A 27983-nucleotide genomic window follows, 5' to 3' on the forward strand; every position below is an offset into this window, starting at 1 on the left:
CACCCCCAGCCCTAACCTGGCTGAAACCTCGGGGTGTGGCCTCCCCCCTGCCCCTCATTTCGAGATTGCCTGTCTCTGAGGGTCCTCTACAAACACCACACACACAAAACAAGAAAATGTTTTAATTGTGAAACTAAGGGAGGGCGGGGCGGCCCCAGGGGGCGGAGCCTGATTCTCCAGCTGTGGCTCCGCCCAGGGCGGACCCCCCAGGGCTGGGGCATCAGTCCCCGGGTGGGGGTGGTGCTCCCCCCGAGTGTTACAAAATGACAATATAAATAGACGTCTAGAAAAGAGGAGGCGGTCCGGGTGCAGTAGTCGTTTTCTGCAGAGGCTGGGGGTGGGGTGGGGTGGGGGTATCCCAACATGTCTCCCCAGCCAGCTACAGAAAAGGGGGTGCGGGGCTGAGGAAAAGGCCACTCTTCAGACATTCATGATTGACCCCCACCATGGCTCAGGGGGAGAGGGGGCTGTACGGCAGGCAGGGTCTCTGACACCGCGTGCAGCCTGGAGAACCGCCCGAGACAGCGCGCACCACGTGCGGGCGAGAGTGCGCACGCGGAAACGGGCGTGCGTGCTCACATGCGAGTCTGAGCACTGGCGCGGGGCCACCACCACACACACGCCTTTCTTTTGTAGTGTTTGTGCACCCCTCAAAACAGCAGCCCCCGCTGCATATTTCCAGTGATGGGGGTGGGGGGACACCTGCCTTTGCGAAGACAGGAAAGCAGGGGTCCAGCCTGGCCCGAGGCCACACGGGCTCCGGGAGCCACGCTTGCTCCCGAGTCCCTGTGTGCTTCCAAGATCCAAACCCGAGTTCAGTAGTAGGGTGCCGCACACCCTCCACCCCCTGCCTGGGGGCGGTGTCACACTGGGTGTCCCTGCATGGCCGGGGCTCTTTGGCTGCGGGCAGGGCACCGGCTCATCGCGTGCGGTTCTGGCGCATGAGGGGCACGATGCTGGCAGGCGGGCCCGCCTTGGCCAGGAACGGGTGCTTGAGCAGCTCGGCCGCGGTGGCCCGTTGAGCTGGGTCGCGAACCAGCAGGCGATCCAGGAAGCCCTTCAGCGACGGTGACACCTGTGGACAAAGGGTGTGAGGCTGCCTGGTCCCTGCACCGTGGCCAGGGGCCAGGGGACTCGGCCAGCTCACCCCACTCCGCGCCACCCGGCAATACCACCCACCCCCGTGGGGTGTCTCACCTTGTGCAGGTTCTTCAGCCGTGGGGGCAGGTTGTCCCGAATCATCTTCATGGCTTTGAGGGGTGGCTCGTTGAAGTAAGGGGGCTCCCCGTCCACCATCTCAATCACCATCACCCCCAGAGACCAGATATCCACCTGGTGGGGGAAGGGCGGATGAGAAGTGCGGCCCGGCCCAGGGAGGAATCCTCTGCTTGATGCTCACTCTGCACCCTGACTCCTCTCCCGGGGCAGCCTCTGTAGGGTTCCTGCCCCTCCCACACACACACCTCGGCCCCTGGTGGGTATTCTCTGGGGTCCCTCCCTGCCTTAGACTACCCTGCGCTCAGGGCTGGCCCATAAGTCTGTTGCCCAACAATGCACCTGGGACACGAGGTAAGCGTAAGACGCGGGGTCCTCTCTGCTCGCAGGGGCGTGGCCTGCAGCCTGCACCTCATACCTGCTCTATCCAAGATGCAGAACTTCCTGCTCTGCCAACTTTCCCACAGGGCCTGTTATACCACGATGTCCTGTAGTCCCTCAGAACTTCCCTGTAGCCTCCCCTGCGGTGGGACCTCACCCTTCCTCACTGAGGCTCTCCGAGATGCTTCCCTGGGCCCCTTCCTTGGCCAAGTCCTGCTGCCAGGCTGTGGAGGGGCCTCGGGAACACGTATCCCCACATAGAGGTAGCAGGGGTGGGTGGGGCGTGTGGCCACCAGGCCCCCACTGCGCCTCTGCGGTGCAAAGCTGGCACACAGAGCCCTTCTCAAATGCTGTCTGCAGCCTGCCAGCGTGGCCTCTGCTCCAGCAATGGCCACTGCTGTTGGCATTCTGTGTTGCGCTGAGCACTGGCCCGGCTGTGATCCAGCAAGCAATGATGACCGACTGCAGAATGACCCATACCCACTCCCCGTCTCTCAACGCCGCCCTGGTCCTGTTCCCCTCCTGGGATCCCTGAGCTCCCTCCACTCAGACTGCTGATGAAGGGGCACTCGGCCGCCGGGCCCCGACTCACCTCTGGCCCATAGGGCAGGCGGGAGATGAGTTCTGGGGCCATCCAGTAGGGCGTGCCAACCAGGGACTTCCTGCGGGGCACCTCCTTGCTCACCTGGGCGCAGAATCCAAAGTCCGACAGCTTCACCTGGGATAGGGCGCAGGGTCAAAGGGGCTGTGGCCAGGAAAGTGCTGGGTAGACAGCGGGTAGCCCCCTGGATACTAGGCCAGTTACAGGGGCCTCAGACAAGTCCACTCCCCAAGAATACTGCTCAGGAGCCACCTGCAAGGGATCCGGGGCCAAAGGCACCCCGTGTGCCCAGAAGAATCACAGCCCAGAGGACAGGTGAGGGGACACAGCCGCAGCCCTCAGCCACCAGATCCAAACATCACACATTTGAGGACTGCGGTCTTTTCCAGACTCTTGGCGGAATCCCTGCATCATGTCACCCCAGAAAAACTGTATGAAACCCCCTGTTCCCAGGAGCCTCCCGACACATCTGTCCCATAGTCCAGGGCCGATGGCGGAGACTCCAGGAAAACAAAAATGAACCCTCTGCCTTCTGCTCACTGATTTGGCTTAAGTTACCCAGGGTGAACAAATCAACAAGAAGCTGAGGAGCTGGCCCTGATACCCCAACTCACGAAAACAAAACAGAAAACAAAACCGGGGTCTACTGCTGGGATGCAGCCTGCAGCTCCTCTGGGACCCCCGACTCGGAGATCCAGGGCGAGGGGCCACAGTCCACCCTGGTGCTCAGTGGGGAACGGGAGCTGACCAACCCATCGTGTTCTCCCATCCTTGGGCCCGTGGTCAACAACAGCTCCCTGTGTTCTGTGCTGATGGCATGAGGGTGTCCTCCCGCAGGACTCCATCACCATACAGAGCCCCCAAGAACGTGGTCCCTTCAGTGCCCGGCATGTGCCCCAGGCTCGCACACAGGCAGGGGCCTACAGAGCCTTGGTGGGGCAGGGCCTTACCCGCCCGTCATGCGTGAGCAGGATGGAGTCACTCTTGATGTCGCGGTGGATGACCCCCTGCGCGTGTAGCACTGACAGGGCCTGCAGCACAGCCAAGCACACGGCGGCGATCTGCTCCTCGTTCATCCTGCAGGGGGGAGCGGGGAGGGTGGGGCTGTAGTCGGAGGAGCCCCAGGTGTGGGAGGGGTCGGGCGCCACCCCATGCAATCCCGGGAGGGGCGCCATCGATGGGCCGCACCTGGTGTGGGTGACGATGTCCGTGAGGGCACCCCCCTCCAGGAACTCCATCACCACCCAGAGCTCGTCGCCCACCAGGTAGCTGTTGTACATCTCCACCACGTTCTCGTGCTGGTAGTCCCGCATGATCACCACCTGTGGGACACAGCTCAGCCTCTGCCAGCCACGGGGAACCCCCCACCCCCCATCGCAGCCAAGCCTGATGGGTGGGGAAGGACCAAAGATGGACAGGTGACCCAGGGAGGCCTGGGAGGGGGTGGGGGGTGCTCCCCAGGATGGAGAGGCAGCATCCTTTGTGGAACACTGCGGGCAGCTGTGTTGAGGACCACAGCTGGGGGGTGGGGGAGCAGTGAGTGCCCCCTGCGGACCTGCTGAGCTCAGCCGCACAAAGACCCACAGTGCAGGAGTCAGAAGTGGGGCTGGCCTGCTGGGTGTAAAGACCCTCTGGTCAGTCCGCGGGGGTCTCCCAAACCCAGGAACAGGACAGGGCCCTGCAAAAGACAATGGCGCTTCCTAGAGCAGGAAGGAGTCGCAGGCTGGGGTGCTGAGAGGGGCGCAACAGATTCTGGGGGCGGCGATGGAGGTTCCGAGAAGGAAACCGGGCCAGGGGCCACAAGACGTAGTGATCTGGAGGTGCAAGGGTCTGTCGGGGGATGCAGTGATGACTTGGGGTGCAGTGAGGCGCACCTCGTTGAAGAGCAGCTCCCGCCGCTGCTGCTTGCGCAGGTCCATCTTCTTGACGGCCACCAGGCGGCCGGAGCTGCGCACGGTGGCGATGCACACGATGCCCGTGGAGCCCTCCCCGATCTTGATGAAGTTGTCCAGGTAGGAGCGGGGGTCCCCAGGGTCCACCACCAGCTGCAGGGCGGCCCGGAACTGCTCATGGGACACTCTCTGGGGCTCCCGCTGCGGGGAGCGGGGGCCTGGGGGGCCCGAGGGGCCGGGGGCTGGTGGGCCAGCTGCAGGAGAGAGGGTGCGGGCGGTGGGGGCCAGCTGGGGCTCAGAGGCGTGGGGGCCCAGCACGCCAGGGCTGGGAGGGCCGTGGGCTCGGTTGGGAGGCCGGGAGGAGGAAGACTGGGGGACAGCCAGGCTCCCTGGGGAAGGCCCGTTGGGGGTCGTGTGGTGAGGCTCCCCCTGAAACAGAGAGAGAGACACTGTGAGCAGAGGCTGGGACCAGCGCTGTGATCGGGACGGGACAGACACAGGTGGGGGAGATGAAGTCGATGGACACAGGGGTGTGGGGGGGAGCACGGGGCTGGGGGCCTCCTGAGGTGGGGCACAATTACCTGGGTGCCCCGGGATGGGTGGTCCGTATCGGCCCGCGGGTAAGTGTTAAAGGGTCGGCCAGCTGCCGCCTTTGTGCCACTGGCCAGACCAGCAGGCTGGGGGGCACTGACGTCAGGCCCAGAGAGGGGGCGTTTGTCCCGGGAGGACTCCTGGGGGCCCCCTGCGCCCTCCCGGGAAGGCTTGGTCCTCTTCTCGTGCCCTGCTCGCCGCCGGTCCCCGCTGCCGCCACCCCCATCACTGCGTCCAGGGACCCGGCCATGGCCGCCCCTCTCTGGGCCCACTCTGGCCACGGCGTGGGGCTCCGCAGGCACCCCATTCTCCTGGCGTGCATGGGCAGGTGGTGGGGGACTGTCTCTCCGCAGGGAGTTGGAGCGTGTCACCGACATTTGGTCGAACTCGCCGAGCAGCAGCGTGAGGGCCCCATCCTTGGCGCCTTTGCTGCCTCGCACGATGGTCTGTGTCGGCCATGGCGGGGCGGGGGCCGGACGGGGAGGAGGGACACAGGATGCAGGTCCAACACACCACGACGAGATGTCACAGCACACCACGACACACACAGAGACAAGACAGACGAATGGAGAAATGCCACAGGTGACGATACGGCTCGGGGTGCCCCCAAGGCCATGGCCCTCGAATCCTCCTCACAGTGGGGCAGGCAAGAGGAGGCAGAGGCCGGGGCACTGCTGGGCACAGGCACCCCACGAGTGGCCAGCTGCTCCGCTCACACTCCATGGACGGCCGAGCCCCCTGGAGTGGCAGAAAGGGAGGAGGAGCGGGTGGCCCGGGGCCTTGCCCTCCCCTCCCCCCCACAGCCACCTGGACCCAGCGCAGGTGCCTCTGCCCTGGGAAGAGTCAGCACCCCAGGGATCCTACCACCCAGGTGGGCCCTCTCGCTGGGGAGCTTCAAAAGGCCCCCACCTGGGTCCCTGCCTAGCTCAACGCCACCCCTGGCAGTGCCAGCCCCTAGCACCGCCATCCTTTTCCCCACAGCACCTGAAACCAGCTGCCTTAGCTGAACCCTCCAAGGCTCCCTCCTGCTCTTGCCGCCCACCTGGCACAGGCCTGGTGCCCAGCAGGGGTTGCTCCTCCCCCACCCCCGAAGGTGCATCGCAGGTGCAGCAAATGGGGCCCCGGCACCCAGAGTAGGCGCTGCCCCACCTGCCTCTCCTGGGCCCTGGCAGCTGGAAGGGCACTGGGAAGATACCTCAGTCTCAAGCAACAAATGCAGCGATGAACCCTTGCACCCAGCACAGTGCAAGCTGGGGAGGGGGCATCTGAGTGCATGTGCAGGTCAGGGGCCCCTCCTCCCGGGGGACCCAGGCCTGGAAAGGCTCACGGCTGGCAGGCCCCCTGGTGCCGAACCCGCTGCCCGGCATGCCTATCCCCGCCTCCTGGTGCAGGCCCAGAGTTGCCCATCCAGGCCCAGCTCAAACCCCAGCCCTGCTGCTCCGTTCACACGCCAGGAACTCCCCAGCCACAGTCCAACTCGGGGCCTGGCATCCAAAGCGCCCCCTCTGGCCCTGCCCAGCGCCCACCCTCATTAGACTGGGGCGGGAGGGGGAGGGCTGTAGGGCTCTACCTTGGGGGCCCCGGGCCGGATGGAGGTGATGCAGGCGGGGTCGACGAGGGGCTTGGGCCTGCGCGCCGACTCCTCGATGAGGCTCTGCCACTGGCGGGGCAGCCCCGTGAACTTCTGCTCATGCTGGTCGAAGCCCGTGTGCACGCGGTGCTCGAAGTTGGACGGCGCCGAGATCTCCACTCGCTTCTTCTTCTTCCCGAACATGGCGGCGGCCTCGCGGGTGCCTGCGCTCTCAGTGGGGACGGGCTCCAGGACCCATTTCTTCCTGCTGCCCTCCCGACGGCTGCAGGGACGCCATGAACACCTGAGTCAGTTGCCCCACTCCTGGCTCGGGGTCTCCTGGGGTCCCGCTGCCCCTCGCCCCTCAGGCCTTTGTGTGGCTCCAGGCCTCAGAGCCCTGGGTCACCCCTTCCCTCAGCACCCCAGGTCACACCAGGGTCGCCCACCAAGCTTGCTGTGCACTGGGTGTACACACCCCCAAACCAGGCATCAGGGGCTGGTGTTAGAGGGTCCCCAAGCCCAGCCCTCACTTCCAGCCTGGCAGTGGGTGCAGGCACAGACCTATGTGCAGGCTGTGTGGGGCCAGAGAAGAGAACCCACGGCCACTCCGCAGGGGCGGCTGAGGAGCCCCCCGCCGTTCTCTCTGCCCTTCCTCAGTGACGTCCCCTCTCTGCGAGCCTGCAGACCCCCGAGGGCCGCTGGAAGGTGTAGGAAGTCCCCTGGGGCACAGCGAGGGCCCACACACCTGTGTGGATGCTGGCGGTGCTAGCAGGGCCCGTGAGCAGGCGGCGTCTCCTCAAGGAGCTTCGAGTTCCTCATCTGGGAGAGGAAGAGAGGTGATTTGTCACCCGCCTGCCACCGGACCATCACCTGCAGACACTCCCTCCTCCCAGCCCTGTGTGTGCCCTCTCTGCCCGGCGGCTGGGGACACCAGATATACTTCACGGTGGAGACAGGAAGTAGCCACCCAGGGAATAACTCAATCCTGAGTGCCTGGCTGTGATGCTGACCTCTGACCCTCTAGGGATGTCCTCCCCAGTGGGTAGAGAGGGAGGCAGCAGAGCACCAAGGATGCAGGCCGGCCAAGGGGAGCAGGTCAACTGAGCCGGTCGGCTCCCCCAGGCCTGTGCTCTCGGGGAGGAGCCAGGGACAGGCCTTCCTGGGGAACCGGTTTGGCGGCAGGAGCCCAGTGGGAGGCTGTGGGGGGACCCAGCAGCCAACCTGTCTCAACGGGTCCAGGCCGCAGGGGACCAGAGCCAGGTCTGCCCATGGCCAGGACTCCCCCAGCTCAGTCTGGCTTCCTGACCTGCTTGGGGGAGGGGCAGGGAGTCGGGGAGATGCCACCTCACCCTCATGCCTCTCTTCTTCAATCCCCTAACAGGGTCCAGCACCAGCCCACCCCCAATACTCAAGTCCCCACCACCTGCTATCACCTCCCAGCCTCCCAGGTGACCCCCTAGGCTCCCACCCCCACCCCCACCAGCCCAGGGGGCACCATCAACACCTCCACTAACAGGAGGAGCCACTTGTCCCCTTAGTAAAGCCAGGAAGTGGGGGGCTCAGGTCAGGCCAGGGAGCAGGGGTGGCCAAGGTGGGGGAGGAGAGCCCGGATATCTGCTGGCCCGGCCCCACTTCCCCTGGGCAGGGCACGCGGGCAGGACAAATGGAGGAACTGAGCGTGTTTATAGCAGCGCACCCCGCCCTGGGCAGCTCCTGCTCTGCAACCTGGGGGGTGCCAGGGGGCGGGGAGAGAAGCTGCTCTATGAAGAAAGGGACTGGCAGGGCCCGGGGAGAAGGAGGGTGTGGGGACCCCTTACGAGCCGGGAACTGGGGGAATCCAGGCCTGCGGCCAGGCACTGCAGTGCCTCCCGTGCTGGTGAGAGGGAAGGCTTGTGTGTGTGTGTGTGTGTGCGCGCGCGCGCGCGCGTTTGTGTGTGTGTGGTGGGGGAGGCTGTCAGGCGGGAGACTGGACCCCGCTTCCCCTCTGCTAAAGCAGGTGAGGCTGGCATGGCTGCTCCTGGGATCAGAGCAGGGGTCCCGGAGAACTGAACTCGTAGGGAGGGAGGGAACCCAGGAAGTACAGACACGTGGGGCACAGGAGAACACAGCTGTGGCACCCATTCGGGACTCACCCTAAGGCTCCCGAACCCTGGCAACCCACCCCAGCTGAGGGGGCACCCACCAGATCCCCCTGCTTGGCAGCTATGCATCGGAGACAGGGGGTAGGGTTTGAGGCCCTTGTCTTGCATAAGGTCAACATCATAAAAGTCGCCTGGAGCAGTCATCCCCTGAGCACTGGCAGCCAGGAGCAGCCCCGGGGCACAGCCAGTGTGTACCCCAAGCTCCCAAATACCCCAAACAACAGACACAGGCCCTGAATGGTGCTGTGCTGAGTCCCTCCCAGCAGCCCGAGCAGAGACGCTTCACTGGAGGTAGGGGGTGGACTGGGACGCAGGGTGGATGGTCCTTCGGACCCACATCTCCATCCCTTGGGGGAAGGAGCCCCACAGTCTGGCCGGCCCAGGGTGGCAGGACAGTGGCGAGGGCCTGCCTCAGTCTCACATGCAGATGCGGAAACTGAGGCTCCTGCAGGAAGCCCTTCCACAGTTCTCCCTCACATGCCCCCCTGGAAGGAGCCCCAGGCCTTGCCCTGGGTTCTGGGGGCCTCCTTCCTGCCTCAGTTTATCTCTACCCACCCCCAGGCTGTGCAGGTGATGGAGGGGAAGGGGAGACTATGAGCCTGGAGGGAGGGCATGGGAAAGGCCAGGGTGATGCCCATGGCACGAACAGGCAACCATGTCCACAGACCACGGAGGCTTGGTCCCACACAGGCCCTTGTCAGCAGGCAGCCGGGAGGACCCTGAAGAGGAGACGAAGGTGACCCCAGAACTGCCCCCCGCACCCAGCTCCCAAGCTCCTCTTTCATAGGCACATCAAAGAGGCAGACTGGTGAGGACAGGTGGGTCTCCTTGTGGGGACTCTGAGGGAAACAGTCTCAGGAAAGTTCTAGACAAGGAAGGGATGGGCTCTGGCCAACCCTACAGCTGGAGCAGGCAGAAGCAGGTTTAGGGTACGGCGGGGGGGAGGGGGGTGTGTCCTGGCCAGATCTCAAGGCCTTGTGTGGCGGAGAGCCATGCCCACCTGTCCACCTGATGCCCAGAAGTTTGGGGGTGCTGGGTGGCAAAGTCCTCTTCCTTCCTGTGGCCCAGACCAGGAAACCGAGGCCCAGAGAGGATGGCACTTTCCAGGACCCATGGAGGGCAACAATGTACCCACGTGACCCAGGGTCTGTCTGCACCCCTCAGCCCCGTGTACCCCAATGCAAGCCAAGGCATTAGTCCCCAAAGCACCACCCTCTGATGGGACAGAGCATGCCACTGCAGACTGCTGGGTGATGGGGCCTGGGAACACCCCAGCGTTCAGACCACACTCACACACACCACATTCACATACACACACACTAACCATTCACCCCACACACCCACTCTAACCACACACACACACAAACCACTCACACACACATGCACACTCAAACCACTCACACACACCCACTCAAACCACTCACAAACTATAACCATTCACCCCACACACCCACTCAAACCACTCACACACACACACATTCAGAATGCACTCACACACATATACACACTCAAACCACTCACACACACACCCACTCAAACCACTCACACACAAACTAACCATTCACACCCACACACCCACTCACACCCCCCCACTTAAACCGCACTCACACACACACCCACTCAAACCACTCACACATACACTCAAACCACTCACAACAACACACTCAGATCACACATATACGCTTATAGACCACACTCACACACACACACTCTAACCACTCACACCCACTCACACCCCTAGTCAGACCGCACTCACACACACTCAAACCACTCTCTCTCTCTCACACACACACACACACTCACAAACCACTCACACACACACATCCCCACTCACACATACCCCCACTCAGACCGCACTCACATACACTCAAACCTCTCTCTCTCACACACACACACACACCCCCACTCAAACCACTCACACACAAACTCTAACCATTCACACCCACACACCCACTCACACCCCCCCACTTAGACCGCTCTCACACACACACCCACTCAAACCACTCACACAACACTCAGATCACACATATACGCTTATAGACCACACTCACACACACACACTCTAACCACTCACACCCACTCACACACATCCCCACTCACACATACCCCCACTCAGACCGCACTCACACACACTCAAACCACTCTCTCTCACACACACACACTCAAACCACTCACACACACACACACACACACACTCAGATCATACACATACACTTACACACCACACTCACACACCCAGACCGTACACATATACACTCTTGTACACATTCACACACCCACACTCAGATCACACACACACACAGACCACAGTCACTCACTCTCGCATGAAAACATACACTCACGTGTACACGGAGCTGGGACACTGGGACAGGGCCCAGGAAAAGGCTCCGAGAGATGAGGGCACAAAGTGGGGGGCACTAACCCAGTCAGCCACACCCCCAGGAAACTGCAGGTGGCTCCACAGCACCCAGAGCCTGGGCAGGCTCCTGAGCCCTGGGGCAGGGGGTGGTCCGGGGGTCTGCAGCTGGGGTGGAAGAAGCTGCCACTGTAAAGACGCCCAGATGCAGGGACTTCTGAGACCCTCGCATACACTCCAGAGACACTGGGCACAGCATCACCAGTATGTCACACAGACAGAGACGCCCCCAAAGCCGGGACGCAGACACAGGTACCCCCTGGCCAGTCAGCACCCCCACCCCCGCAAACGGTCCTCCTGCACACCAGCCCCGGGCACCCTGGTATGGAGGGACGCCAGGGCCTTGTGCGGGGACAGGTGGCGGCCAACGACACCTGCCTCCAGTCCAGACCCGCCCTGCCCTCCCTGCCACCCACACTCGCTGTGCTCGGGGCCACCCCCCATCCCCACCTGCCGCTCACCTCCACCATTCTCCACAGGGGGGCGGGGGGCAGCCAGTGGGCGCCGGGGGCTCCCTTGGTGAGGCAGGCGTCTGAGCTCCGCGCCCCGACGCCCTGGCAGCCCCTGGCAGTGGGCGGTGCCAGCCAGCCCTGCCCTGGCAAGACCATGGCTCCAGCCCAGAGGGCGGGCAGGCGGGATGGAGGAGGCGGGGCTCGGTGCTGTGAGGAGGGGCCAGGAAGGGACACCTCACACAGCCCCTCTCAGGCTGGCTCAGGCCCTGCTCCTGCAGCAGAGGTGGGGGAGTGGGGAAAAGGGGGCCAGCAGGGATAGCTGCAGGGAACCCTGTGACCCTCTTCCCCACCAACACCCACTGATATGACAGGGGGAGGGGAGAGGGGAGCCTCACTACACTGCCAGGACGGGCCTGACCTCACCTGGGGGGCCTTCGCCATGGAGGAAACTGAGGCCTGAGGCACCCAGCGGGGAGGGCAGGAGTCCAGCACCAGACAGACCCCTTGTCCTGGCTTGGAGCCCTCCCTTCCCCCACCCTACTCAGGGGCAATCTCTCCAGCCCCTTCCTGTGAGCTCCAGAGGGCCTGTGGGTGGGAGGCAGCACCCATGGGGGTCCAGTAAGCAGGGAGGCTTCTCGGGGCTGCTCCCACCATGGCCATCGCCCACCCCAACTTCCTCCTCCCGGGAGGGACAGGGAGGATGCACGGACTATCTCACACCTGCTGGCCAGGCCAGGGTTTCCCCAAAGGGACCCCTGAAGTCCTGGGCGCCAGCACCCCTCCCCCCCGGGGTGGAGCACCTGTTGGGCAGCCGGACAGGAGCCAAGTGGGACGAGTTCCCCGAAGCTCCCCAGACCGGACAGGCCGGTTTGGCGGTGGGGCAGACAGTGCCGCTGCTGAGAAAGGCTGGTGGAAGTCGGGGCGCCTCCACCACCAAGTGTCCTGGGGTCTCCTTTCAAAAGTCACCTAGGGGGCTGGGGACACCGCCCTGGCACGTGGAGGCTCTAGGTTTGATCCCCAGAACCCAACCCACCCCCACCCCCGCACTGCCACGTGGCCCCAGAATCATAGCCAGAGCAATCCTGATTTGTGGGCGCAGGAGAGGCGGGTTCCAGACACCCCAGCCAGGCACCAGCTCTGCTGCTTCATTACTGATTTATTCCCACACTCCCAGAACACACCCCAAAATAGAAACCGGGGAGTCCACAGAAGACTTGTCCCTCAGCGCCTCCGGCTGGAATAGCCCACGGCAGCTGGGCTCTGTGGCCCTTCCTGCCCTCCCTTCCACGAGACACGTGGCCCCAAGGCCCGTGGCGCCAAAGGGCAGCCGGGGACAGGGCAGGCGCCTCGGGGCACCCCCCCACCACCACTCCAGGCGTGTCCACACGCCTGCCCATTTCCCTGCAGCCGGGATGCATACGCCCACACGGGCACAGGCTTGAGAGCTGTGGGGAGAGTCAGGCCAGCTGCACAGCCACGACAAATACTCCTCTAAACATTTCACTCAGTGAACCAGGCTCTCGCTGGGGACAGAGACAGCAGAAGTGACCCCAGGAGTCAGCACAGGGAGGGTCCTCGACACCTTCCACTGGAGATGAAGAGGAGCCACAAGGGTCTGCCCCTGACGAGCGGGGCTTCACGCACATTTCAGGGAGCTAGCTGGCCATTAACTCCGTCTCTCAAGCCTAGACAGTGCCAGAGCGATAGCACAGCAGGGAGGGTCAATCCTCAGCACCCCACTCGGTCCCCTGAGCCCTGCCAGGAGTGATCCCTAAGCACAGAGCCAGGAGTAAGACATGAGCACTGCTGGGTGTGGCCCCAAAATCAGTAAAAGGAATGCTGTAGACCTCTGAAAACTACCAGCGCGGAGAGACAGAACATTGGGGAAGGGTTGCCTGCCTTGTACATGGCCACCCTGGGTTCCATCCCCACTCCTCATACGCAGTCTCCCACACTGCCAGAAGTAAGCCCTAAGCAACACCAGATTTGGTGCCACCCCCCAGCCCCCAGCCCTGCCAAAACAAACAGAAAAAAGAACCCCAAAACCTGCCAGCTATGCCAAAGACGACATAATGACAAGCCACAGACTGGGAGACAATATTTACAAACCACCCATCTGACAAAAGACGTGGATTGGCAAGAGACAAAAGATGCTCAGAACACGGGGACGGAGACCCCCTTGATCCTACCCTTGATCCCATCAGCCAGCAGGCAGCAGACATGGGGAGAGGTGCTCATCTGAGGGGCACAGACGGCAGGGGAGCCCGGAGCCACACTCTGCATCACTGGCCACAGGAGTGCTACCGCACGCTTGTGAGGCTGGCGACAAGGAGGCCAGGGAGGACACTGGAGGCTGGAAGGACAGAGAGACGAGGGGTGGGGGAGGGGGGAGGGGGCAAAGGCTCGGCCCGCTGTGCGCACAGCGACGGCCCTCCTGAGGGGGGAGTCCCAGAGAAACCGGGTTCAGGTGTTGACGGATAGTGGCAAACGAGAACCGGCCCGGATGACCTTCAGCAAGGGACAGCTGAGCGGTGGGACACCCACACGGAACATGATTCAGTGATAAAAAGGAACGAAGGGCTGAGATAGCGAGTCCCGGGTGGCTCGCCCCAGGACTCGGCAAAGCGGAAGGTGGCAGCGCGAACAGTGAGGCAGGATGGTCTTGGAAAGCCAGAACCATAAAAACAGGGAGGGGATCGGTGAGCAGCTGCAGGGGCCGAGGGCTGCTTTGACGGGGTGCAGCTATAAAAAGGCACCAGATGGGGCTCGAGAGCTAGTGCAGCAGGGAGGGCTTTTGCCTTGCATGCAACCGACCTGAGTTCAATCCCCAGCATCCCATATGGTCTTCTGAGCACAGTTCCAGGAGTGACCTCCCTTAAGCATAGCTGGACATGGCCCACAAACAAAAACAAAAACGGAACCAGAGGAACTGGAGAGATACAGCCGGTAGGGCGCCTTGCACCTGGTGATCTAGGTTCAATCCCCAGCACCCCACAGGGTCCCCCAAGCCTGCCAGGAGTGATCCCTCAGTACAGTCAGGAGTAAGCTCTGGGCACCACTGGGTGTGTGGCCCAAGTATAAAAATATACACATATTTTTAAAAGGCACCAAGGCCTGCAGATCTGCGTGTGGCATGTTCCTGAAGCAGTGCCCCACCCACCTGTGACCTCCAGGCCTGTGTGAGCAGTGACAAGGCACCACAGGGTGTGTGTGTGTGGGGGGGGGTACCTATATGAACACTACACACTGAATGTCCCAGGGAGCACTGAGAGTCATGTATGACTCTCCCCCCTCCCCCCAGTGTTGGCACAGGGAAGGAAAGGGGGAAATAAAATAAAAGGGGCCCCAAAGGGCACAGCAGTGGTCCTGGGGATGGAACTCGCTGTGGCCTGACCCCATTGAAGCTACTGTCTTGACTGTGGTCTTGGACTCATTGGCAGGATGTCACCACTGGGGACATCAGGGAAAGGGTTCGGGCCTCCCCCCTGGAATTCTTCTCTCTTTTACTTCTTACAATTGCAACCTGTCTACAGTGATGGCAAAATTAAATAAAGATATGAATACCTTATCCAAAGCCCCAGGTCCTTCCCTCCTCTCAGCCTTGAAACTGCCTGTTCCTCTCCTTGGACGCCCTCCTACACATTCAATCCGGTCCCTTTCTCAGAACTCAGCCCAGACACCTCCTCCTCCAGGAAGTATTCTATGATTTCCTGGGCAGCCAGGGCCCACTAACAGTCAGCTGTGACACAGTGCCCAATAGTTCATACGGGTTGTCTCAGTGTCTGTGTCCAAAGCTGGGGATCACCCACATTGGCAGCCAGCATGAGGCTGGACTCCGAGGAAGGGCCCAGTATCTACCAAATGAGTCTTTGAGGGCAGCAATGACAAGTGCACTGACCCTGACACGCAACCAGGCACCAGGTCTCTTGGTGCCACTCTCCTGAGTGTTTACTTGGGAGGTTTTATTTGACCCACTGACAAACTGGGAAACTGCAGCCAACAAAGAGGAGGTCATAGTCGCCAATGAGCTCAGGGCCACTCAGAGAAGGTGGCAGAGTCAGAGGCAGACGAGGTCCAGAGCCCGAGAGAGGCTCCCAGGCCGGCGGAGGCCAGCAGAGGACACAGAGGGGGTGGAAAGAGGGAGCCCAGTCACACCCGCACCCCACACACGCACAGGACAGTCAGCCTGAGCAGGCCCCAGGGCAACCGGGGCCCCCACTGTGAATTTGGGCATCGGAAGCTCCAGGCTGCCCAGGGCACCTTCTGCGGCTCTGCGGGCAAGGGCTGTTGTCATGGCTCCTGGAGAGACCGGGAACCTCTGACCCATGCGGGGATGCCCCTCACCCCCCCGGGAAACCTCCAGAGCCAAGCTCGGAGAGCAAGTGGCCACCAGTGCCAGCAGCCTCTTAGTTACACTGGCAGTTTTAACTCCCAGGAGCTTATGGGATCGTGCTGAGGGATGAGCAGGGGCAGGAGGGCACTTAGTGGGCAGCAGGCCCACAGGTGACCGGGGGATTCTGTCTCTGCGGCAGGTGCCTGAGAGTGCTTCTGGAGCTGGGGGGGGGGGGGGGGCGCCACCAGTGCAAGCCAGTGGACTAGCTCCTGGCTGTGAGAACAAGGGCTGTAGTCGCTGCTGCTGTGAAGAACATGGGGTGGGGACGGACCTGGGGGCGCTGGTGGGGGTCCCCAGCCAGGATAATGGAAACCCCCATCTGGGACCTGGTGCACTTTTCTCTCTAGGTGGCAATTCAGAATCCAGGTGGGCACAGGCAGTTCTGACCCCGGACACCCTCACTCCGTCTATCCCTCTGTCCTGCTCTTGGTGTTCTCGCAACGAGGGTGATGGGAGGAAGCCCTGGACAAGAAAAGACAAAGGTTCAGAGCTGCCACCTCACCTGGGGCACAGCCCTCAGGCCCCTTCCTGGGACTCATTTTCCCCCAGGAGGGCACAGCTCTACCCCTAGACAGACCCGTCTATGTACCTGGTGTCATGTAGCGCAAAAAGGGCCCAAGCGAGAACACAGAGGGAGGGCACTGCCCGGGCACACGGCCAACCCAGGTCCCACCTATCGTTTCCGAGCCCCGCCAGGAGTGATTCCTGAGTGCAGAGATGGGAGTAAGCTTGAGCACAGCCTGGTGTGCCCCTCAGTAAACAAAAAGAGGTCCTGAGGGAAGTTTAAGAAGCTAGTGCTTCAGTCCTGTCCACCCAGGTTCATGCCATTTCCGCTGTATTACTGGAGTGTTGCTACGGCAGCACAGCACTGCCCACCCCTGGGCTCAGAATCCCTCCCCCTAGCCTTGCCCTCTCCATGGGCCTTCAATTCTGGGGTCACACCTCGGGGTCCTGTGCTCATGGGACATCCCTTGTCTCTTCCCTCGCCTGGTCTGTGTCTGCGTGCACAAGTCTGCAAAAATTTCCTGCCGAGGGGCTGGAGCAATAGCACAGCGGGTAGGGCGTTTGCCTTGCACACAGCCAACATGGCCGACACAGGTTCGATTCCCAGCACCCCATATGGTCCCCTGAGCACCGCCAGGAGCAATTCCTGAGTGCATGAGCCAGGTGTAACCCTTGAGCATCGCTGGGTGTGACCCAAAAAGCAAAAAAAAAAAAAAAAAATTTCCTGCCAAAAGTTGCCACAACTTTGAAAACCAAGAGCAGTTTCCGTCTCAGTCCGCAGGGGTGAGGAGCTTAGAAGCCTCGGGGCGAGAGTTTTCTTTCTCTGCTTTGGGTCGGGCTGCTGTGTCCCCTGATCCCTCTGTGTGCTTCTGGTAAGCTGGGACTCGGCTCCAGCTTACCAGATTAGGTGCTGATTCTCTTTCCATGTCTGGGGGGTACTTTAAAGATACGTTTAACTGGGCCAGAAGGAATACAGGGATCTTAATTCAAATCGTCACCCAATATATATACCCGAGCACAGCCGGGAGTGACTCCTGAGCACAGTGCCAGGAATAAGGCCTGAGTGCTGCCAGGTGCTGCCCCCAAATTCTAAATATATAAATAAAAGACATTTCTTTATGCCTAAAGGAAAAGTCTGCAGATGTGAAGCCATCTTCAGAGGCTCCTCCTTAATCAGGATGAGACCCAGATCAGAAGCGGGGAGGGCCAGGAGGTTTGGGGCAGAGGGAGCCCCACCCTCGTCAGAAACATTCTGCTCCCGGAGCCAGGGAGCCAGAACGATAGTACAGCGGGAAGGGTGCTTGCCAATTCGTGTTTGATCCCTAGCCTTCCATATGGTTCCCCCGCCCTCAGCCCTCCCCCCGCCCCCTCCCCCGCCCCCAGCCCAATCAGGAAGATTCCAGAGTGCAGAGGCAGCAGCAAGCCCCGAGCATCACCAGGTGTGGCCCCCACACCAACCACAAAAAGAAATGTTCTGCTTTGGGCCCTGCGCTCCACCCCTGCTCCACCCTCAGCCCTGCCTCGCGCTGGATTGAGGGTCAGGATCTGCCCTTGGCAAGAGGCACCCCGAGAGCCGAGAGCCGTGCTCCGCCTGCTCATCCTCCCTGGCATGGCAAGCTGTGGTCAGGGCCCCAGGAGACTAACCACAGGGGCCGGGTGTGGTGCCTGGGGGGGGGGGGGGGAGGGGTTCTGCCTTTCAGTGAGAATCTTCGGCACCTCAGCGCCGCTCCCCACCTCCCCTCCCCCCCCATCCAGGCAGGCCCCAGCCTGGACCTTTGTGCAGGGCCAGTCCTCCCTTAGGAGGTCTCCTTCCTTTGTCTTTTGCCCCTGTGTCCCCGTCCCTGGTTCCTGCTTTCTTGGCTGCGCCCTGGAGCATCAGCTGTGAGAAGCAGGACCCCAACTCTTCACTGCAGGTCCTTGCAGCACAGAGGGTGGAGGGCAGGGGGTGGGGGCTGCGAGAGCATGGCCTGCGCGAGAGGACCCAGGCCCCGCTCAGACCTATTCACCCCCCAGCCCTCAGCATGAGCTGCTGCCAATGAGCCACACACAGGGAACGGGAGCAGCTCAGTCCTGGAGGAACCTCCCGGGATGGACGGATGGACGGAAGCGGAGCAGCCTGGAGCAGAGCTCAGCCCTTATCTGGATTCCCAATTAAACAAGGGGGGGGGGCAGTGCAGGGTGGCCCTGCTTCCTGGGAGGAAATGTAGGAGTTGGGGAGCTTTTGTTTTCCTGCCGCCAGATTGCCCGGTACTGTCCAATTTTTTAAGACTCCTCCTCTTCTTGCAGAAGGAAAATCGGAAGTGTTTATGATGAAAACAAATCAAGCTTGGCAACTTGTAAAGAACACTGTGGTGGTGGGGGCAGGTGACAAGCCTGATGGAGACTGAGGCGAGTAAGTGGGGACAGGGAGGTGACAGGGTGCTCCGAGGTCGTGACATCATCCTTTTCCAGACACAGAAGCGCCCCACATCTTACAAGGGAAATGTGACCTGATAAGAAGGGGCTGGCCTGCCTGGGGTCCTTCACCCCAACACGAAACTACCCCCAATGCCGCTTCCTGGAAACACAACAACATCACGCCAAGTTCCACCCTCCACACTGGGACTCAGGGCTAGGCCCACAGTGGCCAAGGAAGCATGTCCCGGTCCCACAGGAGTGAGCAGGAGAAGCAGGGCAATTTTTTCCCTCCTCTCTCTCATCCCACCAGGCCACCCCACAACAGCCCAGAATGTGAACTGACAACAGGCCTCTCAGATCTGGGGCCACATGCCCTACCACACCCTGGATAGTGACACCAGCACCATCCTGTCCGTCCTGAGCCTGCACATCTCCAGCCCGTGGCCCAGGGGCTCTGAGCAGGGTGGGGAGGGAGGTGACAGGGACAGCGACAGGCTCCCTTCGGGCCTCGGCTGCCTTGGTCACTCTGACACACTCAGACAGTATGCCCATGGGGGCTGCGGCTCTGCACCCCAAGTCACAAGCCTACAAAGGTGTGTGTGTGTGTGTGTGTGTGTGTGTGTGTGTGTGTGTGTGTGTTGGGGGAGGAGGTTGTGAGCATTCCTGAAGCTGTGACACTTGCCCGGTTCACCCAGCTCCCCCCTAATCAGTCCCCTCAGATGGAGGGATGGATGGATGGATGGACTCACACAGATGACAGACAGACACAGTGAGCTAGCTGACTGGGATTCAAAGGGTCTGGGCCCAGCAGGAGGTGATCTCAGGGCCAGGGGGGAAGGGCAGGAGAAGAGTGACAGGCCTCATCCCCACTGGACCTGGCCAGGGGTCTGGGGAGGAAAGAATTTGCGGAACGAAGCCAGGCCTGGCACAGTCATCTCCGCCCGCCCCCGAGACGCCGAGTCCTCCCCTGACCCCCTCCATGGGCTTCCCCACTGCACAAGCCTCCCTCCCTCAACGCCTACCACCTTCCGCCCCAGTCCCGAACCCCAACCCACCTCGGCCCCCCCCCATACGTATGCCTAGATGCAGGATGACAGGCTGCCTGTCTCAATGCAGTGAGCACACAGAGAGACCCCCAGGATGAAGCGGTGAGGACCCAGGGCAGCCAAACGTGCTGGGCCAGGAGGGGAGCGCCTGGGAAGACTCTGGAACAGGAAGGAGCCTGGTCCCAGCGAGGCCAGCGTGGGGACAGGGTGGCGCTAAGGCCTGGCCCCTTCCTGCCACGCCGCCACTGTGAGGAGACCCCAGCAGAGTGGCTCCCCGCATCCCTGAGCCGCTCCCCGATAATTAAACCATGAGCTGATTAGTGAAGGAAAACCTTTAATTAGCCCTTGAAATCGGTCAGGAAAATTACAACCTCCGCTAGGAGTGCCCTGACTGCCCTCTGCCAGGGCCCAGGGCAGTGCCAGGAGGGGGTGCACCGTGGGGAGAGTCTCATTCTACAAGGCCCAACAAAGGGCAGGCGAGTGGTGGCAGAGTGTGCCACGACAAAGGGCGTGGGGTCGCTGTGAGAGGCAGGGACCAAAGGCACTGACCGGGCCCTAGAGAGGAGGAATAAGGGCAGAGCCCAGGGCTCTTGAGGATGGGTTGTAAAAAGCCAAAGGCCCACGGGGACAGAGGTGCAAGGGGGAGGATTTGCTCTCCCTGCCATCAAGATCAATTAGAAAGATAGGCATCAGAGGCCAGAGCGACAGTACAGCGGGCAGTGCACTTGCCTTGTACGCAGTCAACCCAGATTCAATCCTGGAATCCTATAAGGTGCCCCGAGCACTGTCAAGAGCGATCTCTGAGCGCAGAGCCAGGGGTAACCCCTGAGCACTGCTGGGTGTGGCCCTCCACCCCCCAAAAAAGTGCACAAATCAGGTCATGTGGTACTGATGTGGGAAAGGCAACTAGAGAGAGGGAGAGCCCCCAGCAAACAGACCCACTAATAAAAGGAGGGCTGGAGAGACAGTACAGCAGGTAGGGCGCTGGCCTTGCACGCAGCTGACCCGGGTTTGATCTCAAGCATCCCATATGATCCCCTGAACACCACCAAGAGTAACAGAGTACAGAGCTAGAAGGAGTCCCTGAGCATCACTGAGCTTGACCCCCAAAAACAAAATAATAGTAATAGAAGGGAGATGGAGGAGGAGTCTGTGTCTCAATGAATGGGGACATGGGAGACTGGACGTGGCAGGGCTACCTCACACCCCAGGGAACACATGCGCACGAGGCTGCCGAGGACTGGACAGCACGGGGCGGAGGCGCTCCCCTCACATGCAGCCGGCCCCGGGTCCAGCCAGTCCCTGGCACTGTGGAGCCCCCGAGAGCACTGTCGGGTGTGGCTCCAAAGTCCAAAACCAAAAGGCAGCTTATAAAGTAGGAGAGGACAGCGCCATGTCGTAAAGATAAGGCTGCCCATCTCGGAGTCTAGGATTCGCCCCCAAGACATCAGAAGGAAAAGGGAGTCAGTCGGCGAGAGGAGCAGCAGACAGGAGAGTGCAGACCCTGCCTGGCCACCAGAACGGCAGCAGTGAGCCTGCCCACCCGTCCCAGAGTCTCGGCCACCACCAGGGGTTCCAGGATGGGCCGGGGGGTAGCCTGAGTACTCTAAGAGTCCCGGCCCGTGGCCCATGGCTATGCCACTTCTCCCGCCCTAGAGCAAGGGAGCGCCATGCTACAAAGGTGAAGGGTCCCGGTTTGAGCGGTCTGGGTGGCACCCAGCGTTACTGCGACCATGGCAGCAGGAAACCAATAACACCCAGGGCCCCGTCACTGCCTACGGGCAGGAAGATGCCAAGAACGACCTCTGTGGCCTCCCCTGTATTCGCCCGGCGGCGTTTCCTCCAGTTCACCTGGCTCCTGCCACACCAGCTTCACACAGCCACACTCCCTTTGGAAGCTGCCACCACACGCAGGCCCAGGACAGGCCGGGGACAAAGGGAGGGCACCCCCCCACATACACACACACCCCTGCAGGGACAGTGGCAGGTGGCCACAGCAGAGGTGCGGGTGTGAGAAGGCGGGGTGCTGCATGGAAAAGAGGCCGCATGAACACAGGCAGACTCCAGCCTGGAATGTTCCATGCCCAGGGCACCAGGCAGGAGAGGGGTGCAGACGGGAAGGAAGGGCTGGGACTCAGCAGGGCAGGGGGTACGAGCCCGGGAGGAAGCTGCCCCATGGTCCACCTGGGGATGAGTGTGGCTGGGAGTATGGAGACCAGCCAGACTGAGAGACGCAAGTGGAGGAAGGGGCCACGGGGCAAGGAAGGGGGCGGGGAGCAGAGGAGAAACCGGCCGAGGCCTTCCGCATGTCACTGGGAGCTCAGCCCCTGGTTGGTCCCCCGAGCCCAGCACTGGAGGGAGGAGGAATCAGCCAGGACAGGGAAGTGGGGGAGAAGAGAGACAGGAAGGGGGTGCCTCATGGACAAGGCAACGCCCTGGAGGTAACTTTTAGTTTTATTTGGGAGCCACACCTGGCGGTGCTCAGGGATGATTCCCGGCTCGTGCTCAGGGGACCACAAAGGCTTCCAGGGAGCTAAACCCGGACCGGCCACTTGCAAGGTAAGGGCCCAGCCCTCTGGGCCCTCCCAGGAGGTAACTTTAAAGGGAGAGAGAGAGCAACTTCAAGGTCAACTGCCAAGCTGGGCAGGCCCAGTGCTGGTATGCAGTGCAGTGCTCAGGAGGACCAACTGTGGCCGAGGAGACAACACCACCCAGCAACTATCAACCACAGGGCAGGGACAGAAGCACAAGGCTGAGGTGGGAGCACAGCTGCGAAAAGACTGTGGCCCCCCTCTGTGGGGCATTTCAGAGCAGACTGTCTCTGGGTCAGACATGCACCCCGGGAAAGGTGGGGAACACAGTGGTCATTGCCAGAAGGGTGAGGGAGACTGGGGTGGTAGCTTGGCAGCAGAGTGCTGACCTTGCCTGGGTTCCATTCCTGGCACACCCCCCAAGGGGCTGATGGGGGTTTTGGGGTGCTATGTTCTTCAGCTTCACCTAGGTGGTGGTGGTGGGGTTTGCTCACCTGATAATATGACAAAGTGACCCATGAGCTTTACATCCCCTGGAAGCTGGAGGGGCTGGGAGGGGCTGGAGGAGCTGACAGACTCCCCACCTCACTGCCAGATGCCCAGGAAGGCTAGGGAGGGGGTGGGGGAAGGGGCCCCAGGGGTAGGGACAGTCCTCTGCAATGTCCTACTTTCCCTGTGCCTGGCGGGAGGGGAGTGACCGAAACCAGCAAACCTCACACAAAGCCCTTTATCAGAAGGCCGCAGGGCTGGGCCAGGCTGCCCGCAGGGCCCTGGAGAGAGGCTCTGGTGGGGCACAGCCCCAGGCAGCTACTGCCAGCCTGTCGCCTCAGAACCAAGCTCTGCTGCGGCCTGCTGGGAGCGGACACAACGGGGGAAGGGGGTTCTAATCCCTAAGCTCTGCTCTGGGCCATCCAGGCCCCACAGGGGATCATGAGTGCAATTTCCTCATTGTCCTGGTCACCACCAAGGCCCAGAACAAAGTGACCAAGGCAGCCAGGGCGGCCTCCATTCCACGGCCGGCCGTAGAGGAAGACCCGGACTCAGACAGCTCATGGTGACACCTGGCTCCAGAGTCCGGGTCTGACAGGTTGAGGGCCCCAGCCCAAGCCCCAAGGCCTGCACCTGCGACACTGGAGGGGCTTTGCCAGACCTGGGTTCCCCCACCCCCACCCCGCAGGAGGCAGAGAGCTGCAGCCCCATTTCCCGCACATTCAAATCCAAACCACGCAAGGCCCGCTGTGCCTATCTTGAGGGGCAAAGAGCAAAGATAACACCCCACCCCACCAGGGCAGGTCACCATCAGATCTGCGGGGGTGGGCGAAGGTGGCAGGTGCACACCTGGTCTGGGAACAGAGCCTAGAGGGGTCTGGCAGCAGCCCTGAGCCCTGCGAATGTGGACACAAGAGCGAGCAGCACCTGAGTGCAGCAGCACCTGAAGGCGGCAGACTCGGCGAAACCCAGCCAGAGATTCGGGCGGGGGAGAGCGGGTGGGCTGAGTTGGGGGCATGGCGGTGGGGGGAGACTGCCCTCCCTTCTGGCCTGCAGCTTTCCACAGGGCAAGCACATCCACGGGAGGAATAGAGTGCGATGTTCTCGGGGTGCGGCCCAGACCCAGCCGCCCTACACTGCCCACGCCCACCCCCACTGGGCGGGGGAGGAGGGGAAGCCCAGGCCGCCAGCAAGAGGGTCAGGCTGAGCTGTGGAGGGTCACTCCACCCCAGAGTCCACCCCAGAGTCAGGGGTGCCGGGAGACGAGTAACAGTGTGCAAGTGACTTTTGCGGCATTAGCCAGAGCAGGCTCCCGGGGACCCGGGCTTGGCCACTGGCCGCTGGCTACAGGCCCACCCCAGCCCCGGATGGGAGGCCGGCGGGAAGGGCCCGACTCCCTGGCCGTGACTTGGAAGGAGACGGCTTCCTGCTGGCAACCTCTGCGGCCGCCCCGCTGGGCAATGGGAGAAACAGCTGCTGGGGACACCCGGGGCCTGCGTCTGGCCAGGAAGTGACTCGCTGTGAGCCAGCAGGACGAAGAGGAGGCGGTGGATATGCAAGGGAAAAGGGGCTTGGGGGCTGGGGGCAGGGGGCTCCAACTGGGAGGGAACTAGAGTCCAGGGCAAGAACCACCTGGACAGGGATGGCCCAGTGTTGTTCAGAGGCCGAACAAACGGAGCCGGGGTCCCTCTGGCCCAGTACCCGCAGCCTCTCAGCATCCCCACCTCACACTGTGGGGGACCAGCAGAGCCCAGGGGGCTGCACACTCCTGGTTTCCACCAGTCTCGCAGAGACTGCCTAAGGAGTGCCCCCCCCCCCCCCACCCCGCGTGTCTATCCCCTACCCGGCAACACTGAGCAACCTGTGGACAGGGCAAGCAGTTCTCCCTCTGTGCCTGCCAGTTCCCACAGGGAAAGAGGCTGATCTGTGCTCCCCTTCTGCCTGAGCTCACCTCTCCCAGCCCATGGACCTCAGGGCCTTTGTACCTCCTTCTTCCCTGACCTATTCTTGGTCCCATCTCCAAAAAAGTGCTCACATTCCCCTGCCTGCCTTCACTCCACTCTGCAGGGAGGCAGTAGCTCTGATTCTCTCCTGGACCAGCCCAGTCCTGGACCCCCTGAGGTCACAACACAGGAAGACCTCAGACACTCCCTTTGCAGCCTGGGTTCCTGGACATGCCCCTCCAGGAGGGGAGGGTCAGAGTTGTGGTCAGGCCCTAGGGATCCTAGAGGGCAGAGGTCAAAGTCCTCCCCAGCCTCTCCCCCATGCTTCCCTACCAGCCTGGGGGCAGGGGGCGGGCAGCTCCAGTGAAAGCAGTTTGCCCTGCACGGGCTGAACCAAGTTCGATTCTCAGCACCTCAGTACTGATCCCTGAGCACCAGGTTTGTCCCAAAAATGAAGAGGTGGGGAAAGTCTCTGGCTCCCCAAAACTGAGGAAATCAGTCATTTCCGCAAGACATTCTGGCACTTGGGAGAGAATCTTTGGGTGGCCTGGGGTGGTAAGGCCAGTCCCCTCTGAGTGTCATGCCCTAGAGCTGAGGGAACACGGCTGGAAGGGCTGACTGCCACTGCGCTGTGTGCTCGAATCCCGATGGGAAACCGGACCTGTGGCCACGGGGGACTGCCAGGGAGGCACCGCACAAAAGGGCAACTGGGCAGCAGGGCTGACCTCGGGCACTGGTCCGGAGGGCAAGAGCCACACCATAGACTCGGCTGTTCTCATGCTCCCATGTTCACAGCCACATCCTGCCACCAGCATCTTGGGGACCCGAGCCACAGAATTTGTGAGGGTCTCCAGGAGACTGCAGGCAGCCAGGGTCGGGGGGGGCTGGAGCTCTCAGGCAAGAACATTCGCAGGGAGTGAGACCCACAGGGACACTGGACACAGGCACGTGCTCGGTCTCCAGTGACACCAGCCAGGCACAGCTGCAGGGGTAGGTTCTCTATGATGGAGTATCAGAATCAAATCTGGCAGAGTGGTCACTGCCCACAACCCAGCGCTGGCCAGTGACCACCTCATCAGCTGGGGAAGAGGGTTTTCTCCCCTGGCAAAGGCCCCACCCACCAAATCTGCACCTAGAGGCTTGGCCAGCTGGCACCAGAGGGCTTTCACAGGGACTCAGCCATGTGTCCGCGCAGGGACCCACACGGTCCAGAGGAGCCACCCACCCGCCACAGGGACTGAGGTAGAAACTGAGGCTCAGGAAGGCCAGCCACTTGCCAGTTGTCACACAGCTGAGAGAGGGAGCGCTACGGGGCCCAGACACCCTGGCTCCAGCACATGTGCCCCCAACACTCCCCTGCTTCACCTCACTCACTGCTGCATAGATCCTGGGCAGTACCAGCCTGCCTGGGCTCCACGGCCCCACTTAGGCGGGCACTGAAGGGGTCTCACACTAACCATTCCCCGACCAGACGCCCACTCTCCATCCTTCCCCATCCTGAATCTTCAGGCGACCCTTTGGAAACCTGTCCAGGACGCCACCCCCACCCCCACCCCCACCCCCACCCCCAATCAGGATCTCAGTCCATCCACTCTCCTGACTTCCTGGCCAGGGACCTCCCATCACCCACCACAGGGCAATCACGGGATCACCGCAGGAGGCTGATTCCAGGCGGGTGCCAGAAGCCGGTGTCGTCCCAGGGTCAGTGCCCAGCAATGGCCAGTGACCGAGTCCCTTTCAAAGGTCAGGCAGGCTGTATGCCGGGTGGGGATTTCGGGCAGAAAAGTTCCCAAGAAACTCCTATCCACGTGGCACACAAATTCCAATGGGGAGGCAGCCCACCACCAGGCTGGGACAGGCAGGAGAAAACGCAGAGGCAGAGCAGAGGGAGGGAGGGAGGGAGGAGCAGGAGAGGGTGGGGAGCAGGATTCCAGGCAGGGGCCGTAGGAAGGTCACGGCTGGGGGGATGGGGCAGGGGCACCTGAAGGTGGGGGGGCTCAGTAACTGGGACCCCAGCGAACTCCAACCTGAACTCCAGCTCTCCCCCACAACCCCCCTCCCCACGGGAAACCCCTCCTCCCAGTTCCTGCCCTTCCAAGGAGTCCGTACCAACCAACCAACGGACAATCGGTCCTGCCCAGGGAGTGGCCTGGCCAGCCAGGCTGGGCTTCCAGGAACAGCGGCTGGTAAGAGGGGGCAGGAGCGCTGGCTGAACCGGCTCAGCCCAGGGCTGCCTTTCCGGGTGTCCCTAGAGTAGGAGAATCAGGGGCCCCTTCAAGACTGAGGTGGCAGTGCCATGCACCTGGCTGACCACAAAGAGGTGACCCAGTGGGGGTGGAGGGCGGGATCGGAGTGCGCAAGGGGGGGAGGGGGTGTGCTGAAACCCAGAATTCAAAGCCCAGCCCCACAACTTAAGATCACTGGGCAGTTTCACAGCACGAACCCAGAAGTCACAGCAGGGGGCATCTAAGGAGGGCTGGGCGCGCTTTAGGGGTGTCCACTGGACTCTGCACTGGGGAGGAAGCAAGCTCTCCTCCCCCCTCCCAATGTCCACTTCGGAACCCTGCCCAGCAGTAAGTCCCACCGGGGCTTTCATCTGAGCCCTGGTTTTGGGGGGCCACACCCGGCAGTGCCCCAGGAGGTACCTCCCCCGGGTGCTGGAGGGCCGTGGGGGGTCGGGGATCAAACCTAAAACTCTCTCTCCCTGACCCGGCTTTAATATTTAACCCTCGGGAACAACCTCAGACCCAGCCTCAGGTCTGACCTTTGCCCCCCTCGGCCACGCCCACGTTTGATCCCATAAAACTTGCCCCCCCACAGCTCAACCCCCTCCCCCCCACTCATCTGCTCCCCGGCTGGGGGGGTTCTCACCCCAGGGCTGTGACCTCACGTGGACGTCCCCGCCCCTCATCTGATTCACCAGAAACCCCCTTTCCTGGCGCTCCCGAGACACCCCCCGCCCCCGAAACGCGCCCCCACATCGAACTTCGAACTTTGCGCTCCCCTTCACCACGCCCCCCTTCGCCAGCACAACCTCTGACCTCCCCCCCAGCCCCGCCCTCCCCCTCAGACCGGAACCCCCCGCCGCACCTCCGACCCGACCCGACCCTCCGCGAGTGAACCTTGACCCCAGCGGCCCCGCCCCCTCGTCGCGCCGACGACCTCCCCCCCCCCCACCGCTACCGCCGCCCACCGCCCGGCGCGCCCCGACCCCTCGGGACAGACCCTCAGCCTACCGGCTCGGCGCCGCAGTCGCTCGCGGCCTGACTGCCCGGCTCGGAACGCGGCCTTCCGCGCCGCCTTCAGCCCCCTCGCGCCGCCGCCAGCGCGGCCACTGCCGCCGCCATGTTGAATCCCCAACGAACATCCGGGGCTTTCGCCCCCTCGCCGCCCGCCTGTCCCCATAGCAACGGTGCCGGCC

At 62.2% G+C, this 27983-nt stretch overlaps 1 protein-coding gene across 4 annotated transcripts; it reads right to left on the reverse strand.

The window, feature by feature from the left end:
- Positions 1–106: 106 nt before the first annotated feature.
- PAK4 (p21 (RAC1) activated kinase 4) lies at positions 107–27957 on the reverse strand. Of its 4 annotated transcripts, none has more exons than XM_056135898.1 (10): positions 27799–27957; positions 6996–7069; positions 6251–6474; positions 4671–5126; positions 4072–4518; positions 3386–3519; positions 3148–3274; positions 2189–2314; positions 1198–1332; positions 107–1075 (listed from the first exon to the last, which is right to left on the reverse strand). In XM_056135898.1, the coding sequence occupies exons 3-10, from the start codon at positions 6452–6454 to the stop codon at positions 920–922; spliced, it is 1785 nt and encodes a 594-aa protein (XP_055991873.1). In that variant the 5' UTR covers positions 6455–6474; positions 6996–7069; positions 27799–27957; the 3' UTR covers positions 107–919. The 4 variants fall into 4 exon arrangements, with proteins under 4 accessions (XP_055991873.1, XP_055991871.1, XP_055991870.1 ...); XM_056135896.1 differs by having other exon boundaries at positions 6251–6479; XM_056135895.1 differs by having other exon boundaries at positions 6251–6533.
- Between the last annotated feature and the right edge of the window lie 26 nt (positions 27958–27983).

The sequence above is a fragment of the Sorex fumeus genome, unplaced genomic scaffold (genome assembly GCF_029834395.1).
Source record: "Sorex fumeus unplaced genomic scaffold, SorFum_2.1 ptg000122l, whole genome shotgun sequence".
Classification (NCBI taxonomy): Eukaryota; Metazoa; Chordata; class Mammalia; order Eulipotyphla; family Soricidae; genus Sorex; species Sorex fumeus.

What these genes read in the sequence shown, in the direction of transcription:
- PAK4 (XM_056135898.1), bottom strand. Translation starts at nt 6,454, where the DNA reads ATGTTCGGGAAGAAGAAGAAGCGAGTGGAGATCTCGGCGCCGTCCAAC. An exon ending in TCCGGCCCGGGGCCCCCAAG is followed by an intron (nt 5,127 to 6,250) that starts GTAGAGCCCTAC and finishes TGGCCGACACAG; the next exon opens with ACCATCGTGCGAGGCAGCAA. An exon ending in TGCTCACGCATGACGGGCGG is followed by an intron (nt 2,315 to 3,147) that starts GTAAGGCCCTGC and finishes GCCCTATCCCAG; the next exon opens with GTGAAGCTGTCGGACTTTGG.